The following is a 19,775-nucleotide window of genomic DNA, read 5'->3' as shown; positions in this document are numbered from 1 at the left end:
GGGCGGGGCAGGGGTGGGGTGGGACAGGGGTAGGGTGGGGTGGGGTAGTGGAGCCGGACATAGGACGGCCAGGACTAAAGTAAGTAAATAAACAAATAAAACAATTTACCTTGCGCTCGCTGCATTGCCAACTCGGCGATGCAGCGAGCGCAAGGCAAATAGTTGTATTTATTTATTTACTTACTTTACACCTGACCGTCTTATGTCCAACTCCACTACCCCTCCACCCTGCCCGACTCACCGCCCCCCCTCTGCGAGCCGCCACTGTGTAGGTGGGATATCAGAGGTGTCTCCAATCGCGTTAAAGAGTCGAGTTAGAATGGGGGCTAGGATGGTGGAGAAGGTTTTGTAGAATATAGCAGCGAACCCACTTGGGCCCGGTGACTTGAGGAGTTTGAGTCGAGCTATGGCTGAAATCACTTCCTCGATGCGGGTTGGACTATCTCGGGTGGAGGCCCGCTCAGGGGTCAGTTGGGAGTGAGTAATTCCCAGGAGGTAGTTTAAGGTATCCCTCTCTGGCAGCTGCTGAGCGGTGTACAGCTCAGCATAGAAGACTCTAAACACCCAGGAAATGTCCACATCATAGACCTGTGCGTCATCGACTTTTTGGACTGTAGCCACCTGGTGCTGAGCGTGCAGTTTGTGGGCCAGCAGACGCCCACATCTATCCCCCTCCGGTGTAAAACAAGTCCTCCAAATGTAGGGCAGCATATTCCGCCCTATCCAGATCAAGCCTAGTTAGCTGGGAACGAACGGCCTCTAACTGCCTCCACACCGAGGAGCCCCAGTCCACTTGTGTATTCCTTCCAATTCTAGCATTTGTTTTGAGAGCTTGGCCCTTTTTCCCCTGTGGATTTTGTTGTACACCGAGGATGTAGCGATGAGGTTGCCCCTAGCCACGAGTTTGTTTCCCAAAGGGACACTATGGAGGTATCCGGAGTGTCATTAAAGGAAAAAAAGTCCTACAGCATCTTGGTCAAGTGCAAAATCACCTCTGGGAGATGGAGCAGGGTGTCCCGCAGCTGCCAGCAGTGCAGTGGTCGGGGTGCGGGGGGGGTTGCCAGCGTAAGGGTCAATACTGCATGATCTGAGAGTGCACCGGGCTCGATATTTGAGTCACATGTGACTTATAGCAGGGACTGGGAACCTGTGAAATAATTTATCCTGGTGTAGGTCTTGTGGGCGTGGGAATTGAATGTGTAATCGGTTGTGCGCGGATGGAGGGAGCGCCAAATGTCAACTAACCCCAGTTCTTGCAGCCATTCTTTCTCGCTTTTATACAAAGCCACTGTCTATCCCTGTCTCTGGGATGAGCAATCAAGCTGGCTTTTAAACACTGTATTTGAATCGCCCCCTATAAGTAACTGCCGGTCCGTAAAGGCCGCTAGGTCTGCAATCGCTCTGCGGAGAAACACCTCCTGGCCCTCGCTGGGTGCATAAATAGTGGCTAATGTGAACGTATGTGTGCCTATAGATATTAGGAGGCCAAGAGCCACCTGTTACTCTCAGATACCCTTGCCCCCACCACCCCCTTGAAATTGCGAGAGATAAGGACAACTACTGCAGCGTTTTTGGTAGGGAGTGAAGAAAAGTATTGCTGGGGGAAAGCTTTAGCACAGAACTCTGTTGGTGTCGCTGAGGAGGAGATGGGTCTCTTGGAGTAGGCAGATATGTACACTTGAGTTCCCAAGGTAGGACACGATGGCCCTTCTCTTAATGGGGTTGTTAAGTCCCTTTACATTCAAGGTTAAAATCTTAATGCTTACTGACATGTGTGCCTGAATCGGGAAGTACTACTAATATAAAACACCGGCTTGCATCGAGAATTTCTTCATGTAGGTGAGTGCATGAGATCAGAGACCTGGGCCAGCATGAGATAAGCGCAGTTATGCAGAGCCAGGAGTGCAGAGAGGTGGGGGAGGGAATCCACCAAAATGAAAAGAAAAACCACAACAAAACAACTATACGAATGTAAGAAAATTTCATTTTAACAGTCAAGTGTCCGGAGCTCACAACTCCTGGAGAGAAAAATACGGGTTACCAGGGCGAGCACAGCCCATGTCCATGCTCCGAAGTGATTCTGATGATGGACAAGGGGGTAAACAAAAGTTTTTAATTTTGTTCTCCGCCTCCCTCAGCGCAGCTCCTCCTGTCCGGTTGGAAGAGTGGATGGACGGGGATGTGGCTCCAGCCCGAAATCAGTTGGGGGAGCCGTACAGCTCTCGCGCCTTTATGGTGTCTTGCTGCCCTGGGCATGTTGAGGTTGTTCAGGGCGCTTCCCACTCACTGATGTAGCGGCGAACCAGGCCACCGAAGCCGCAGTCCTCGTGGCTCCGCAATTCAGCTGCACTCCTCGCAATCCCCGAGAACGGGGCTTGTAGCACCTCCTGCAGCTGGGGCCTCACAAGGGCGTCGTCTCACGCCTCGGAGTCCGGCCAGCAGGGTCCTGCTCCCGGGTGTAATGTTGGGGGCCCTGGGCCCTCATGCTGGAAACGACTGATGCAGACACAGTGAGCTACATGGTACAACTTGCCCAGAGCACGTGCGCTCGGCCACTTTTATTTAAGCTGTGTCACCTGACCAGTGACATCAGTGGTGGGTGGGTGTTTAGTGTAGGGCATACAAAACACTAGACTGCTGACTGTGACTCTGGGTCACTACATCCCTCCCAAACTTGGGGGAAAATGAAAACAAACGAAAGTCCAACCTGTGGGAAAGAAAATGTACATACAATATAACACTGGACTCTATAATTTGAAGTGAGTCTCTTTGGTGGATTGCAGGTCGCAGATGGGGTAGTTACTGCATCCAGGGTAGTTACTGCATCCAGTCACTGTGGCGTGGTTTGCCGTTGTTCGGCGGGTCCTATCTTCTGTCTGCGCCGCCTGGACGTTGTTCTTTGCCTTGTCTTTGCTTCACACCACTGGTGACAGTTGGTAGCTAGATAGAAGGGTGACGTGATCCGAATATTGTTTGTCTTCTCGGTTCTCCTCTTCAGTCCTGGTCCTTGGTGGTGTCTCGGGGCAGGCTTCAAAGTAGTTATGGGCAGATGAAAGGAGTAGGTGCATACATCCCTCTCACTAGGATGCCCCTCTCGCCGGTATTCCTCTCTCACAAGATGTCCGGGAGGACCTTTTTGCCAGGTTTCCACTGGACTGGTGTTTTCGGTCATGTTGCTCCACCATAGCCTTTGGGCCGTGAGCGGGGTGCTCCACGATCTTCACCGTTGTGTCCTAGTTCCACCTGAAGGTTACGCTGTTGACTCTTTTCTTACACGCAAAGCTTTCCTCTCAGTGGGTCCTGCAGACGCACCATTGTGGACCTGTCTCTCTTGCGGGACTTGCTGCCACCAGAGTCCCTTGAGGCCTTTGTTTCTTGGGCTGCCACGGGTTGGTGTGGAGTGGTCTGTTCCTCAGCCGGATGTGTGAGCACTCTCGCCATCCAATCTTCCGCTCAACCCCAAAGGTAGATTGTTGTCAACAGTCCAAACTTGCCCTCTTCTGCAATTGCCACCTGGATGGATGGCTTGTAGGTGGATATCTTTGACTTGTGCCGCCGGTGTTCCTGCCAGGCCTTATTCTCCACTGCACTCCGGTGTTCCAGTGCCTGTCACCTTGCTTCTTTCCGCAGGGGAGGCTTCTTCTTGCAGTGGCAGCGTGCCATTCAGACTTCTCCATTTTTCCTTTCCTCTGTGGCGGCGTGCCACTCCGATCTTTCTTCTTCTCTTCTCCTCTTCTCGCGACATACCCTGGTTCCCTTTTCTTCATATTCTCTGGCCAGGCTTCCCCATGCAGCGCGCGCACTCCACACAGGTCTTCCTGGTCTTGTCCTAGTCCTAGGACACTGTCTTCTTGCCGCTCAACTCCCAGGGTTATTGTTGCATCCTTCACATCTTCCTGTCGCTTTCGTTAATTTGTGTGGTTGAAGTTCGTGGGTCCATGTCATCGGACCGCGCCTTGTCTGAACTTCTTGGACCTCGTGCTGGTCCCTTCTGCCGAGGTCTGGCAGGTAGGCTTCATGGAGCTGAGCTTCTTGGACCTCCTGCTGGTCCCTTCTGCCAATGTCCGGCAGGTAGGCTTCGTGGTGCTGAGCTTCTTGGACCTCGTGCTGGTCCTTCTTCTGCCGAGGTCTGGCAGGTAGGCTTCATGGTGCTGAGCTTCTGTGTTGGATCTTCACTGCTGCGGGTTGTCTGCGCAACCATTTCCTTTGCGTCGCAGTTCGGCTGCTTTGGCGCGCATCTGGGTGCGCTCTTCGGGTGTTCCCTTGTGACTTGCTGCTTTGGGTTAGTGCTGATCTGCACTGCGGCGCATTTGTGTCATGCGTCTTCGCACTTCGTAGTGCCGGGTTCCAGAACCTTCATCAGTTCGTGTGTTGGTACGCCTGACTTCGCCTTACTGCTGCAGCAATGGCCTGTGGCCACCAGGCATTGTTGTGTTCTTTTCCGGCGTGGCGTAGTTGCTTCTGTAATGGCGCTTCTTGGAGGGTTGCGTCACCACTCCATTGACCTTCTTCTGGTCTTGCTGCTTCTGCGTGGTCAGTTGCGATTCTTTGGAACTTCCCTTGGCGCACTTGCGGCGTGCTTGTGGGTATCTCCAGAGGAGTTCTTGCACTCCTGTTCCTGGGGTGTTCTTTTCGCTGTGGTGCACTCCCGCGCCGTCGCATTTTTCTTCTCAGGCTGTGTGATGAGCTTGGTACGTTCTTTCTTCTCGTGCTGTGCTGCTGCTGTATTTTCCTTCTCCTAAGTAGCTTGGATCTGACTCCCTGTGTGACTCAATGTCCTTTGCCTTGTTGCAGTCTCTGGGCATCACTTGTGGGGGTTATGCGCTCTTGGCATCTCCTTTTCTTTCCGGGCGACCACCTGACTGGTCATCTTCTTCCTTTCATTTCGGGCGACCATCCAACTGGTCCGCGTCTGGCGGTGACTTTCTGGCAAGTCATCTTCGCTGTGACCTACTGACAGGTCTCCGAGGACGCGATCCCTGCGCCACTCAGTCGTGGAGTTCCTTCACTCCTTGCGCGGTCCTGCGCAATGCTGTGCGGTCCTGAGGTGTGGAGTTCCTTCACTCCTTGCACGTTCCTGCGCAGTGCTGTTCGGTCCTGACGTGTGGAGTTCCTTCACTCCTTGTGCGTTTCTGCGTAGTGCTGTTCGGTGATGTTGGCGTGTCGCTGTGCAGCGTCACTCTGGCGTGTTCCTTTGGTGGCCTTGCGCTGCAGTCAGTCATTTCGCAATGACCGTGGTGGTTGCCGTCTTCGGCTTGCGTTGCTGCGGGCTTGTTTCGGGTTAGGTTCTGTACTTGGTAGGCCCATTCGCTTGTTCCTTTGTGTGGAGCCCTTCTGATTTCTGGTGGTGGCGGCAGCACCACTGGCAGACGTGGATGTGGCTTATCCACTGGCTTCTATGGCACTTGGTTTGTCCAATGCTTGTATATATTGTCATTCTCCTGCGATACTGGAGGCAGCCCACTAGATGGCAGTGTTACCTTGTCCTCCCTACCTGACTTTGTCTTCTCGGAAGTTTCTTCAGTGCAGCCGGATTACTTCTCCTGGACGGGGCCCTCTTCCTGATGCCTGCTGCTTGATGCTTTGGGCATGTAGATGCAGGGATCACCGGGGATTCCTCGCGCCCACCGTTGAGTGTCCATTCCTTATCTCTATTAACCTTGGGGGCCCACCTGTAATTGCACTTCTCCCAGCCGGCCTTCACTTTTCCCCGGGCTGAGCAGGGGCTGGAGCAGGGGGCTGCTGGTGCAGCTTTTGCAGGCTTTTTTTCGCGGTTTGGCTCCGCTGGTGGTGCAGTCACCCGCTGCATGCACACCATTCCTTCGCGTCAGTGGGCACTTTATTGTCACTGTGCGGGTGGCCTCCTCTTCAGATCTGTGTGTCTAGCAGCTCTTCACACGCTGCGAGGGGGAGCGGCATCGATCAGTTGCGGGTCACCCGCTGGCCTCACTGCTCCTTTGCCGGTTCACTCTTCCCCTCCCCGCAGCAGTTCCTTCATTCGTGCGCTGTCCGGGGCGGGGGTCTCTGTGCGAGGAGGGCGCTTGCACCGGTCGCCGTCAGTCTCTCCTTTCACGCGGGTGGGCTCCGCGCTGTACACCAGTGCCCGGCAGGTTTCCCCACGCTGCGGGCACTTCCTCCGGATACCATTCACCCCCTCACCGCAGCAGCCTCAGACACACACTGCGCGGCGGGGGCGGGGATCGCTGCAGGCAGGCCGCGGGTGGGCTCCGCGAGTCTTGCTTCCATGCAGGGACAATGTCTGGTGCCGCTCCCACTTTGGTGGGTAAAATCAGTGTTTGTAGCGGGTGGGCTCCGCTTGCAGGGACGGTGCCTGGCAGCTCTTCTCACGCTGCGGGCGCTCCTTTGCCGATTCTTCACCCCGCCGCCGCAGTTCCACAGCACACATGCTGCGCGGCGGTGGGGTCAGTGCGGGGCTTCAGACCGGGTGTAGTGAAGTGGGCTCTCGCTGGCCTGGGCGTTCTTTGGGGGCACTTGCTGGCGGCCGCTGCGGCCTCCGCTCATGTCACGGCGGGTGGGCTCCGCTTGTACTCCGTGTCCCGCTGCGGGGCTGTTGGAGGCAGGAGGCGCTATAGGCAGGCCGTGGGTGGGCTCCGCTGGCCTCGCTTTACTGGGGGCCCAGTAGCCAGTGTCGCTCGCACTTTTGGGGGCACCGTCAATGTTTATGGCTCATAGCGGGTGGGCTCCGCTTTGTTTTATAGTTCTACCGGGGGTCACTTCTGGCTTGCGCGGCCCCCAAGGCACATCTCAGCGTCCAGTCTCACCTTCTGCCTACGGGCCTTTTCCTCAGCGCGGGTGGGCTCCGCTTTGGTCACCACGAGGTGGGGCCTCACTCGCGGCCGACGCGGGTGGGCTCCGGTCCGTCTGCTGCACTTTCTCCTCACGGTGATGGATCAAGCCCTGATCTTTGGACTGGGTAAGAGTGGTCTGTTTAACTCAGACACTCTGTTCATCACCACCCCCTTTTTGTAAATCGTTTTTGGCCACTATAGGTGTGGCAGGGTATACTCAGACATGAGTCCCTTTCTCACTGCTCCATCAGGATTCAAGCAAGCCGGGCCGAAGAAGGCTGAAATGCCAGAAACCGGTCCCCGGTAGCTTGTCTCCTTTCTGGTGAAGAATTGGCTTGGTAGTTTAGTCTGCCCTGTTCCCATGATGCACTGGGCCAGGGACAGACTGATTTGCATATAGCCAGGTTCTGAGCTGGGATGGGGCAGTGAGATAAATAACGGTGATGGATCAAGCCCTGATCTTTGGACTGGGTAAGAGTGGTCTGTTTAACTCAGACACTCTGTTCATCACCACCCCCTTTTTGTAAATCGTTTTTGGCCACTATAGGTGTGGCAGGGTATACTCAGACATGAGTCCCTTTCTCACTGCTCCATCAGGATTCAAGCAAGCCGGGCCGAAGAAGGCTGAAATGCCAGAAACCGGTCCCCGGTAGCTTGTCTCCTTTCTGGTGAAGAATTGGCTTGGTAGTTTAGTCTGCCCTGTTCCCATGATGCACTGGGCCAGGGACAGACTGATTTGCATATAGCCAGGTTCTGAGCTGGGATGGGGCAGTGAGATAAATAACGGTGATGGATCAAGCCCTGATCTTTGGACTGGGTAAGAGTGGTCTGTTTAACTCAGACACTCTGTTCATCACCACCCCCTTTTTGTAAATCGCACTTTCTCCTCAGGCAGGGAGGCTCACGATGGGCACAGAGGTGCGGGGTGGGCTCCCGGTCACCTCCTCATGGATCTTCAGGCCCGGGGCACAGCACACGCCCCGTGGGCCTCTCGGCGGCCGGCGCCGCTTCCCCAGGGGGTGTCCTGCACATGGGCACTTCCCTTCTTCTTTCCGGGGATTTTCTCTTTAATATGCGGCACGCGTGGCTAGCGTCCGCCCGCCTCGTCACCAGTGTAATGTTGGGGGCCCTGGGCCATCATGCTGGAAATGACTGACGCAGACACAGTGAGCCACATGGTACAACTGGCCCCGGGCACGTGCGCTCGGCCACTTTTATTTAAGCTGTGTCACCTGACCAGTGACATCAGTGGTGGGTGGGTGTTTAGTGTGGGGCATACAAAACACTAGACTGCTGACTGTGACTCTGGGTCAATACACCGGGCACCGTCAGTGTCATTGCTTTGCTTTGGCCCCTGCAGATGGACTCGCACAACTGGCTCAGGGGCAGGTGGGGTCAAATCTGAATGCCTCAGCGCCCACGCTCGGGCTCGATGGGCGTCCTCAGGTCGGCCGCTATCCCCTGCGGAGCCGCTCCGAGCAGCCGCCACACCACAGATCCGGACTGAGAAATTCCTGTACCAGGGGCACCCCCGCTAACAGCGCAGCTCCCAGGGAGGGAGCACAAGTACCTACGGCTCTTTTCTCGGCGGCACACAGGGTTTTCCTGGGGCATCCACCACTCTTTGCTCCAGATTTCTGGAGTGTCGCCCGCGGTTTCTCCGTCTCCGGTCTGATCGCTGGGCACAAGCTCTTCCTCTTCTCCTTTCGGCGTCTGCGTTCCTTTTCGGTGTTGTTTTGCAGCGTCTTCCGGGTCTCGGCGTCTTCGCACAGCGTCTTCCTGGTTCAGCCCCCATTCTTCCTGTGGGCCTTCCTTTTCTGGGCTGTCTTGAACAGTATATAGGCTCTCCTGTTGGGTGGGCTCACCGGTGGCCTGCACAGGAGAGGTCAAAGGTGTATCCCTTTATTTGTCTCTCTCTTCCCTTTCACACCATCGCTCTGCCTGTGGTCCGGGGATGGCGACATCAGGTAGGTGTCGAGGTTCAGGGCTCGATCCTCCCTCACATTCCCCTTCCCTAACTTTCTTGCTTGCAAGAAAAGGGTCTATAGGATATCTAGACAGATAATCAGTATTGGTTTGGTCTCTACCTTTCCTATGGTGGGTGATAAATCAAAACGGTTGAAGGGCTAAGAAGCAACATAGGACTTGATCATTATGCCCTCGGTTATTAGAGAGCCATTCCAAAGGGGCATGATCTGTGAACAAGTTGAATTCCCTGCCCTCGAGATAGTACTGTAGTGATTCAATAGCCAATTTATAGCTAGAGCCCCCTTCTCAATTACAGCATTTTTTCTTTCTCTGGTAAACAGTTTTCGACCAATATAAATGATGTACTTCTCCGGTCCTTTGGATGTCTTTGGGATAGTACAGCTCCTAAGAAAGGTTTATTATAGTTTGGATCTAGGAGAACAGGTTGAGTGGTGAGAGTGTGTTTTAACTGGTTAAAGGCTTGCAGGACGCCAGGGGAGGGGTGTTTGAGTTCCTTTTCTGTTTTCAAGTCTTTCTTCAGGAGATTGGTTAGTGGGTTGCGATCTCTGAGAAGGAAGGGATGAACCGCCTATAATATGAGAGTATACCTAAGAAGGCACGAGAGCAATAGTGAAGGAAACGAGTATTTATCTCCACAAGTTGATAAAATATCCGGAGGCGAGCAATAATGATGTATGGCTTGCATTCTAGCATACCGGTGTGTGGTCTTTTGGCGGTCGAGTATTGCTACCAGTCCTTTTCTACCAGGAGCGTCACTATTTTCATCAAACCTCACGGGCGATGCTATGACCAGATCATCCTCCATAGTATTTTCCGCTCCTGGGACATCTTTTCTACTTTATCTTTAGGTGGATACAAAATATTCGTGCTAACAATTATACATCATTATTGCTCGCCTCCGGATATTTTATCAACTTGTGGAGATAAATACTCGTTTCCTTCCCTATTGCTCTCATCACCTTACCATCTACTCACTGGAAGTTATACTCGTGGAGGTTCTACAAATGTCAACACAAATAACGATCTGAATCTAAGCTACCTCCACTATACTGTTCTACCACCTCATTTTCTCTGATGTCATAACATCATATGACAAGCTATAGGACTACATCGTTCCACATCTCAAGATCTTAAGAAGCTGCCTTTACCGACTGACCTTTTATATCCACGCCACACCTAACTGTGAGTCCTGGACTCTTTGAATCTCTAACAATAGACGGTCACCTGAAGAAGGCTCAAGAGCCGAAACGCGCGTAGTGGTGTCTACCGCTTTGCCTTCATCACTGTATATATGTTTCATGTCTATTGATTTTGTATTTTCTCTTTTGTATTTTTTAATTCAAGACTATATAAAATTTAAACACATAATCACTTATAAAAACTATATATATTAAAAAAAACAGTAGAAAACAAAAGAAAAATAGTCAACAACAATAAACAATAAAGCTCTATCAGAAATTATTTTGCTCATTGGTTTCTGTACACAAGTGGACTTAATATACTGTTTCATTCTAGGTTTTTATTTACAAAAAAACGTAAATTGTATTATCTAATCAATGTCTGTCACTTTGCTATAGACCTTTCCTAACTCTGTTTCTTCCCTATGTATAGCAAGTGCTACTATATTATATAGGGGTCCCCTTTTTCCAAATATTCGCCTCACAGGGAAAGCCAGGATGGGTTCCACAGCGGTATTCGTACAAGCGCCTTGAGACCCTTGCGGGTGAGTAGTGCGCTATACAAGTATCAATATACATTTACAGGGTGGAGTTCTCTTCGATGAAGACGGTTAGCTGTGTGTTTACCAGTCGATCTGTGACTTTGACAGCAAAGGGGAGCAGAGAGATGGGCCGGTAGTTTTTCAGGTCAGTCGGGTCGGCCGTGGGTTTCTTGAGGATGGGCTTGACTTTCGCCCGCTTCCAGTCGTCTGGGAAAATGCCGGAATTGAAGGAGGCATCAATGGTTCATCCTAGTTCGGGTGTGATTGCAGCGGCGGCCCTGTGGTAGATGTGCGGCGGGCAAGGGTCCGTGGGGGTTCCTGAGTGGGTGTTTCTCATGGTCATGGGAATGTGTTCGACGATGGGGAGATTCCCGGTAGTGATGGTCAGCTCGTTGTCGGCGGTGGGGAGGGGGTGTGGTGTCCGGTGTCTGTTTGCCGAAATTGTCGTAGAGGGCCTTGATTTTCAGATAGAAGTAGGAGTTGAGCTAGTTGCAGAATTCTTGGGATGGTGCGACGTCCGTGGCTTCGCTGGGGGGTTTGGTGAAATGCTGTAGGACGTTGAAAAGTTATTTGGCATTGATTGTGTTGGTGTGGAATTTGTTCTTGATGAAAGTCTGCTTGGTGTCTCTTACGTGCTGTGGTATTCCTTCGGGGCATCCTTGTGGTTGTTCAGGTTTTCTGTAGTTTTCCGGTTTCGCCAGGTTTTCTCGAGGCGTCGGCAGGAGCGCCTGGCTTCTTGGAGTTCGTGGTGAACCAGGCGGCCTTAAGGGGGCTTTGTTTGGCGGGTTGGCAGAGGGGTGCGAGCTTGTCTGTGCAACTGGTGATCCAGTGGTGAAGTTCATTGGCTGCGAAGTTGGCGTCAGTCGTGGCGATCTGGGGGTTGTGGAGGAGGGTGATGTTGAGGTGTTCCTCTGTGATCTTGCTCCAGTTCCTTCGTGGTAGGCGCAGGGCGCTTTTGGGTGCGGCGGTGGTGTTGAAGGTAAAGTGTATGCGGTGGTGGTCTGTCCAGAGGGGCTGTGTAGTGTGGCTGAAGCGGATGTTTGTCCCTCCTGCGAAGATAGGGTCGAGGGTGTATCCTGCTCTGTGAGTGGGGGTGGTGACGAGTTGCTTCAGTCCGAGGTTGGAGAGGTTGTCGAGGAAGGTGAATAAGTCGGGGTCGCTGCGGTTGTCGAGGTGGAAATTCAGGTCTCTGAGTAGGATGTAGTCCTTGGAGGTGATGGCGTGGGGCGCGACGAGGTCAGTGATGTAGGTTGCAGACAGGGTGCAAGGTCCCGGGGCTCTGTAGGCGAGGGTGCCGAGTAGCGTGGTCCTGGGGCTGGATCTGGAAGTGGAGGTGTTCAGTGTTGGGGTGGGGGTCGTTGGCGCTGCAGGTGTGACAATCTCAGCTTTCCTAAGGGGGCAGAGGGGTCTTATATTATTTTGGTAGTGCTACCCCTGTAGACCTCCACTGTGTGTCCTCTCACCCCTTTTGGATTTCTGGTGCCCTGCTATAGGCACTAGTGATCTCTACTTCTCTCTCCTGAGTTAGGTGCGCGTGCTGTCTGACCCATTTTTGTATGGGGGCTGTAAGGATAACAAGTATTGCTCTAGATATACTTTCTCCATGATTTGCTGTTTTGTACAGGTCAAGGGTTTTAAGCGAATGTTCTCCTCCCTCAGTAGGCGTGCCTGTAAATGTCACCCATCAGCATGCTGGTAGGTGTAGTTCATGAAGGTGAAAGAAATTGTTTCAGTCCTTGAGTAGGTGAATAACTTCGTGTACTATTAAATAAACATTTAAACCTTAAATAGGCAGGAGAATGAGGATATAGAGCTACACCTACCAGCATGCTGATGGGTGACATTTACAGCCACGCCCACTGAGGGAGGAGAACATTTGAATAAAAAGAAATTTGAATTGGGAGGTGGAAACGGCATTCTTTGTGTTTAATCCCAAGAAGAAGAGGCATGGATGGCCTTGAAACGCGTCAGATGAATTTGGCTAATTATAAAGGAGAAAGGACATGAGAGCTGCTTCGGGGCTAAGTAGGCCGGATGGCAGACAGCTTTCTGTGCATTCCCGTTTACGCCAACCTCCCCTCCTTTCACTTGGTGTCTCGCTCCCTCCTCCCTTTTCCCCCCTACCGATCACTCACCACTGGGACCACAAGTCTCCTAAGTTGCGGTGGCACACATGGTTCCCCTGGGGCGCCCACCACTTTGCTCCAGATTTCTGGAGCGTCGCCCACTGTGTCTCCCTCTCCGGTCTGGGCGCTGGACATGAGCTCCTCCTCTTCTTCTCCTTTCGGCGTCCGGGTTCTTTCTCTGCATTGTTTTGCAGCCTCTTCTGGGTATCTGTGTCTTCGCACAGCATCTTCCTGATTCAGCCCCGGTTCTGCCTGTGGGCCCTCCTTTTCTGGGCCATCCTGAACAGTGGATTGGCTCTCCTGTTGGGCGGGTTCACCGGTGGTGTGCACAGGAGAGGGCAAAGGTTTATACCTTTGGTTGTCTCTCTCTTCCCTTTCACACCATCACTCTGCCTGTGGTCCAGGGAGGGCAACATCAGGTAGGTCCCAAGGTTCGGAGCTTGTCCCTTCCTCACAATTATATAGCTGGTTGGAAGCCAATGCGGTGGACCAAATTAGAGTCCTCCATTAGCCAGCAGTTTATTGCTGTGGACTGGTATGCTACTGTGTGATGGCTACATAAAACAAGCATTTGCAAAGCAATAGGTGTCGCATTTACACGATTTTGAGCTTTTGGCATTGTAAATGACAATACCTTCTATTTATGTTTTGGGTTTTATAACATAAATACACGGCATTGTTATTTACAATACTAATAGCTTAAAAAATGCAATGAAACCTCACCATCTATACCAACAGAAAGGACGCTTTAGATATACCAGGTCAAAGAGCAAACACCCAGCGCTAGGTCAGCAAGACCTAAAAAGTCGATTTGTGTCTTGCATATGTGCACATTGTGATGTTAGGACATACACTGAAGGGGCGCGTGCACATATGGATGAGACGTTAGACAGAAACAAAAGTGACATATATAACTACATGCACATTGCTGCATCAGTTACTTACTGAAGCGGGTGGAGGAGTGGATGCAAAGCTTTACAATGGCATGGCCGCGATGGCCTTGTTCATAAAGACCCCATTCACCAAACACAAGCAGCATCTGCTGTGACATCCTGCATGCAGAGACATGCTTTGCTGCACGTGACCGCTGTCAGTGTCATCACTGATGCAACCAATGAAAACACTTGCAGCAAGACTGCACCGTAAGTTGCAGGAACCCGGCGAGAGAATGTCAATGGCGTCTTGGCGTATCTGTTCATCTGTCCCTCCCTCCACAGCCATCATTTTGAGGAGGAGACTAGTTGCCTTCATGCCCTCTACGGTGAAAGCCTCTAGCCCCAAGGAGACGAGTACGTAAATCCAGCACCCATCTGTAGTGGCACAACCCTTCACTGGTAGTTTAAGGTTACCAGGTGGCTCCTTGTTATCAGAGCTACCCTTTTAACCCTCATTTCGACTAAAGCAGCCGAAAAAGCTCTGTAACAGCAAAGCCGGGGCAGGACCGCCGTGTCCATGATGGCGTGGACTCACCTTGGTATCCTTAATGCAATATGAACACATGCATAGATTTCTAACGAGTGAGCTGTGCTGTACAGCGCAACCGTGAACGTGACCACCTCTAGGAGCCCCTCAAGGTAACTGATGTAGAAGGAGAGAACCACTGTGCCCAGGATCACACACTGCTTCTAAGTAAACCGAGATTATAACTCGTACCTCCTAGTGCGACTCGAGTTTAACCCCTTTTTGTGCTTCTGGGAATTAGCAAGAGCCAAATAAACGGTAAACGTTTAGAGAATTCTCAGAGAGCGCAGGAATAATGTTAGTGTAAAAAGTGAGTGCACTGCGTTGCTAGGAATCTTCATAATACAAAATAATTAAACACCACGTTGTTTTGCATGTTCTGCTCTTTACCATTTCAACAAGTACTACGAATACTACGTTAGACAAAAGGAAGTAAAATTAAATATCTGGATAAACATTACTAGATATCAGGGTTTGTTTTTATCCTGACGTATGAACAGCGTTAGATTTCTGAACACAAGTAACCCGTTTACAATATGCAGTACCTAAAAATATGTAAGAAAGCAATACATGGAACATATTAAAAAGTGCTGCATTGTGTAGCACAGAGAAGTAGGAAGGGCGCTGCCCCAGATGCCCTCCATCCAGCCTCACTCAACTTCAGCTCGGCCTCGCAGGCTGGGTTCAGCTCCTCGTCGATGGTGCAGAGCTGGTCCCAGCTCCTCCATGTTAAAAGTCTGAAGAACACCGTCTACGGCTTCTGTTTCATGTTGGCTTTGGACGCCCCGATCCAAACAGAAAATCTATAATAATTCAGAAACGCTCTACCCTGATCAAAAGTATTGTTGTCAGTTTTGGGGTGCGCCTGTCTGTCCCATAGTATCCCTGGAGTGCGGCCCTCTCTTTGCCAGTGGAGAGCTGCTAGCCCACACAGTCTAACTGCTGTGTCTGTTGGGATGAGGCCTGAGTGCCTCCCTTAAACTGATGCGACTCAGGGGAGGACAGTCTTGTGTATGAGTAACAGTATCCATTCAAACAGCCCTCATCTCCCTCTCCTCACAGTGGGGCTAAACAAATGTCTTCAGTCGGCCATCCTTGAAGGGGGATCAACGCAGAGAAGGCAGGTCTCCCCTCGTTCATCTCCTCGCCGTAGAGCTGTTTGCTTGCACTGCGGGCACCATATGGCCAGCCCCAGACACACTGATGACCAGGTGCGAAGAGCCAGTCCACTCATTATGCTAATCAGCTTGAGACATGCAGCGCGCTGCGTCTCATCTCACCCAGCCAGGTAGAGCAAGGTACCGACAGGACACGGACGCCGTGAATCACCTGTCAGAGCATCACCTTTAATTGCATCAGCGATTCACACTCGGACAACCAGATGACAAGGTCACGAATATAAGAACACTGGATCTACACACAATTTTATTTAATCAAAAGCCACTGATTGCTGAAAAATAGGATTGTGTGTAGGGAGTTGTGCTTCAAGTCCCCTTCTGAAATCTCCTCTACCACAATATATGTCGCAGAGCGAGCAGCACATGCACGCTGCAACACTAGGCAAGACCTAAAAACTGACTGAAAACTAAAACTCTGTTTCTGTTTTAAGAAAGTAAAGGCTTTGCTTCAATTAATTATTCTGGTTGCAATTGCTTAGTATTTTTTCTGTCCTATACTAGCAAATGTAGCCAACATTAAACATCTAAAAATGTTTGCAATTTCCTGGAACATCTTAAGTTGGAGGTAATGTTACATATTGGATGTGCATAAAGAGGAGTTAAATATTGTGTGACAGTTTCTTATCTTGCACAATTAAGAAACAAGATGAATGGTAGTATAACCGGATATATAAGTGATATTTTATAGTCCATGTACAACACTATATTTAAGTCAATTAATGTATAATTTTTCATTTATAAGTATTTTAGGTTTCTAAATGTTAGTCTTAATAATGTTGGTCCTGCCAAGCTGTTGGGAGCAGTTTGGCTAGGATAGCAGAAAGTAAGAGGGATAAAGCTTAATTGGATGACAAGATTCGACCGAATGTGATGTCCTTTATGAAAGATGGGTTAGCCTAAGGACAGATATTTAGAATCTGCTCTGAGGCCTTATAATCAGGTGATTATCAGACAAACATTGGTTCACCAAGAAAACTCCTGGTACTAAGTCCTATCAATGTTGCTCCTGACTTTTAAGGGCTATTTAATTGCTTGGATCGTAGCATGCGTTTTATGATCGTCTTGAATCACTATTTTTCCAAATTGATCTACTTTGACCAGTGCAGAAAATGTTTTTAAACTATTTCTCTCAATGTTTGCTATTGATGGTACCCCAAATATATTAGTGCTCAGACAATGACAAGCATTGCACTTCTACAAGAAAGTAAAATGTCATGAAATAACTAGACGTCAAACATTTACAGGTAGCTCTTTATTCACCAACTTAAGATGCTTTAGTGGAGAGAGGCAACACATTTCTTAAAGAGGGTGTTCATGCAGCAATTGGGATAGGCCTTAATGTTGAAAGTGTTTTTAGACAAAAGGCCCTGGTCGTATTGAATCACACCCCAAAGTAGAAATGGTATTTCTCCTTTTAGAATATTAAGAGAGGGGGAACCAAAGTCTGGTTTGTTTCCTGACTGGAAAAGAAACTTACATGGGGGCACAATTAACAAACAGGACGAACACCAACTTGTACTCAGCACAGAGCTAAGTAATCAAATTAAAGACAAGCAGCTATTTGATTACCCAAAATTCTGCAACTGGCAGTGTGGGCTAAGAACAACGGCACACTGGTGTAATATCAGGACAATTCCATTAGCATACTCTAATGCTCAACTTTAAATGGACCCAGGCCCAGGGCCACGTTGATGCAAAATCCAATTTTAGAAGAAAAGGGGCGTGTAAAAGTCCATACTTGATTTATCTTTCAAAATTCAAAGAATAATAGTGTTCATTCCTTAAATATCATCAGTCCATTCAAAAAATAATAACTGGCACATCCATTTCAACTAGATTGAAACTGGATGAGCAGCAGTCATGAGGTCTCCATGGGCACCTTGTTGGGACTGACAGCACGCCCTGATGATGCCCGTAGGGACGAAGCGCGGTGACTGGGCTGCGTTGACTGCTTTTGATGAAAAGCATTGATTGAATACAAAATGTGGGATCCATTGAGAAACACAAGACTCCCAAGGGGTTCTATTTCAATGGACTGATGATTGATAATTAAGGAATGAATAGTATTATTCTTCGAATTTTGGAAATACAAATCATGCATGGACTTTTACATGCTCCTTTTCTTCTAAAATTGGATTTGATAACCCACATCTTGTAAGGATGGTCAATTTTCAACAGGTGATTGAGTACAACTAAACAATCCCTGGAAAGTTGCTAAAAGAGATTCCAAGTTCCATCGTGCAATAAACAGTCCACGCTGATGGTAAAGCGTAAAAGGCCATTAATTAGGACCAGGCTGCACAATATATCAATAAACAATAACATCAAATAACCAACAACAAACCCCCCCAACATCAAACTCTTCATCCATTCACTCTCTTCACCCACTTCGAACTCACCTCTCATTCCATTCCATACCCCATTCCGTTCTTCATCCATTTCTTCACTTCTCTTCTAGCATGCTCCCCTGTATCACCAGGCATTACACTCATGCCTCCATCCCCCCCATCATTCACTCTACCCCCCCCCCCGAGGGATGGGTGCGCCCGCCAGAGACTCCCCCACCCCTCCTAAGCACCGCCACCCCTGCAACCTGTCCTAAACTGGCAACGCTAAGCCTACCCATCTCCCCCGAACACTAGTAGACTGTAGGGTGGGCGGGTGGCCTTTGCTGACTGAACCCTCCCGACAGTGCCAGAATGTAGGAAGAGGAAGTCACCTTCCTCCCCTGCATTCTTATACCCACCCCAAACCTCTGCCTGGCCCACCTGCACGAAAGACCCCGGTGGAAGACTAGTCTGCGACTCTGCTTTCCCCGGGGCTCACCATGCTCCTGTGAATGTTTGAAGAGTGGGTAAGGCTGTTCTTTTAGAAGGTGGGTTAGGAGAAGTTTGATCATGTTAAGTGCTGAACAAACTAATTTCACTGGCGACACTACGACCAAAGAAAGAGCCCCCTTCCTTACCAGAGTGCTGGGCAGCAAGCGGCGTCAGGTCGTACACCTTCCCCAGGTAGGAAACCCAGAGGTCCTTGCTGATGTTGTGCATGGACACTTCTCTCGGGCTATAGAAGCGGGGTCGGTCCGTGGCCTCCACTGCGCTGCCCCGCTTCTCCGGGGACCCCAACTCATTCTGTATGCTACTCCGCTTTTCCGGGGACCCCAACTGAAGCTGCGTTTGGTAAGACACAGAGAGGTCCTTACTGATGCTGTGCATGGACACCTCTGTCGGGCAGGAGTCGGGGAGTTGGTCCGTGGTCTCCATTGCGCTCCCCCGCTTTTCCAGGGACCCCAAATCATGAGGCGTTTGATAAGACACCGAGAGGTTCCTGTTGATGTTCTGCATGGACCCCTCTCTCGGGCTATGGACAGGGGGTTGGTCCGTGGCCTCCATTGCGCTCCCCCGCTTTTCCAGGGACCCCAGATCATGAGGCTTTTGATAAGACACCGAGAGGTTCCTGCTGGTGCTGTGCACGGACCCCTCTCTCGGGCTATAGACAGGGGGTTGGTCCGTGGCCTCCATTGCGCTCCCCCTCTTTTCCCGGGACCCCAAATCATGAGGCTTTTGATAAGACACCGAGAGGTTCCTGCTGGTGCTGTGCACGGACCCCTCTCTCAGGCTATAGACAGGGGGTTGGTCCATGGCCTCCATAGCGCTCCCCCTCTTTTCCCGGGACCCCAAATCATGAGGCTTTTGATAAGACACCGAGAGGTTCCTGCTGGTGCTGTGCACGGACCCCTCTCTCGGGCTATAGACAGGGGGTTGGTCCGTGGCCTCCATTGCGCTCCCCCTCTTTTCCAGGGACCCCAAATCATGAGGCGTTTGATAAGACACCGAGAGGTTCCTGCTGGTGCTGTGCACGGACCCCTCTATCGGTCTATGGACAGGGGGTCGGTCTGTAGTCACCACTGCGCTCCCCCTCTTTTCCCGGGACCCCAAATCATGAGGCTTTTGATAAGACACCGAGAGGTTCCTGCTGGTGCTGTGCACGGACCCCTCTCGCGGGCTATAGACAGGGGGTTGGTCCGTGGCCTCCATTGCGCTCCCCCTCTTTTCCAGGGACCCCAAATCATGAGGCTTTTGATAAGACACCGAGAGGTTCCTGCTGGTGCTGTGCACGGATCCCTCTATCGGTCTATGGACAGGGGGTCGGTCTGTAGTCACCACTGCGCTGCCCCGATTTACCGGCGACCCCAACTCATCCTGCGTCTGGTCAGACATCGAGAGGTTCCTGCTGATGCTGTGCATGGACCCTTCTCTCGGGCTACTGACAGGGGGTTGGTCCGTGGCCTCCATTGCGCTCCCCCGCTGTTCCGGGGACCCCAGCTCATTCGGCGTCAGTTCCTTGCTGATGTTGTCCATGGACGCCTCTCTCGGGTCCGTTGTCTCCATTCCGCTGCCCCGCTTTACCGGCGGCCCCAACTCATTCGGCGTCTCCATCTCCATGACAACGACTGACCCAGCCTCCTGCCGTAGGTATAGAAACAGGACTC

The 19,775-nt window shown here is 51.0% G+C and overlaps 1 protein-coding gene across 1 annotated transcript in view; it reads right to left on the bottom strand.

Moving 5' to 3' along the window:
• CYB5D1 (cytochrome b5 domain containing 1) overlaps positions 1-19,731 on the bottom strand; it is a 73,227-nt gene extending 53,496 nt beyond the window's left edge. The window contains exon 1 of the mRNA XM_086946071.1: positions 18,249-19,731. Coding sequence (XP_086802197.1) covers positions 18,249-19,728 — 1,480 coding nt within the window. The 5' untranslated portion in view covers positions 19,729-19,731. The remainder of the gene's footprint in view (positions 1-18,248) is intronic.
• Positions 19,732-19,775: the final 44 nt, after the last annotated feature.

Source organism: Lissotriton vulgaris, chromosome 12, assembly GCF_964263255.1.
Source record: "Lissotriton vulgaris chromosome 12, aLisVul1.2, whole genome shotgun sequence".
In the NCBI taxonomy this organism is placed as follows: domain Eukaryota; kingdom Metazoa; phylum Chordata; class Amphibia; order Caudata; family Salamandridae; genus Lissotriton; species Lissotriton vulgaris.
Note: the sequence above shows the minus strand (reverse complement) of the source record. Positions and strands in the feature narration are given on the sequence as shown.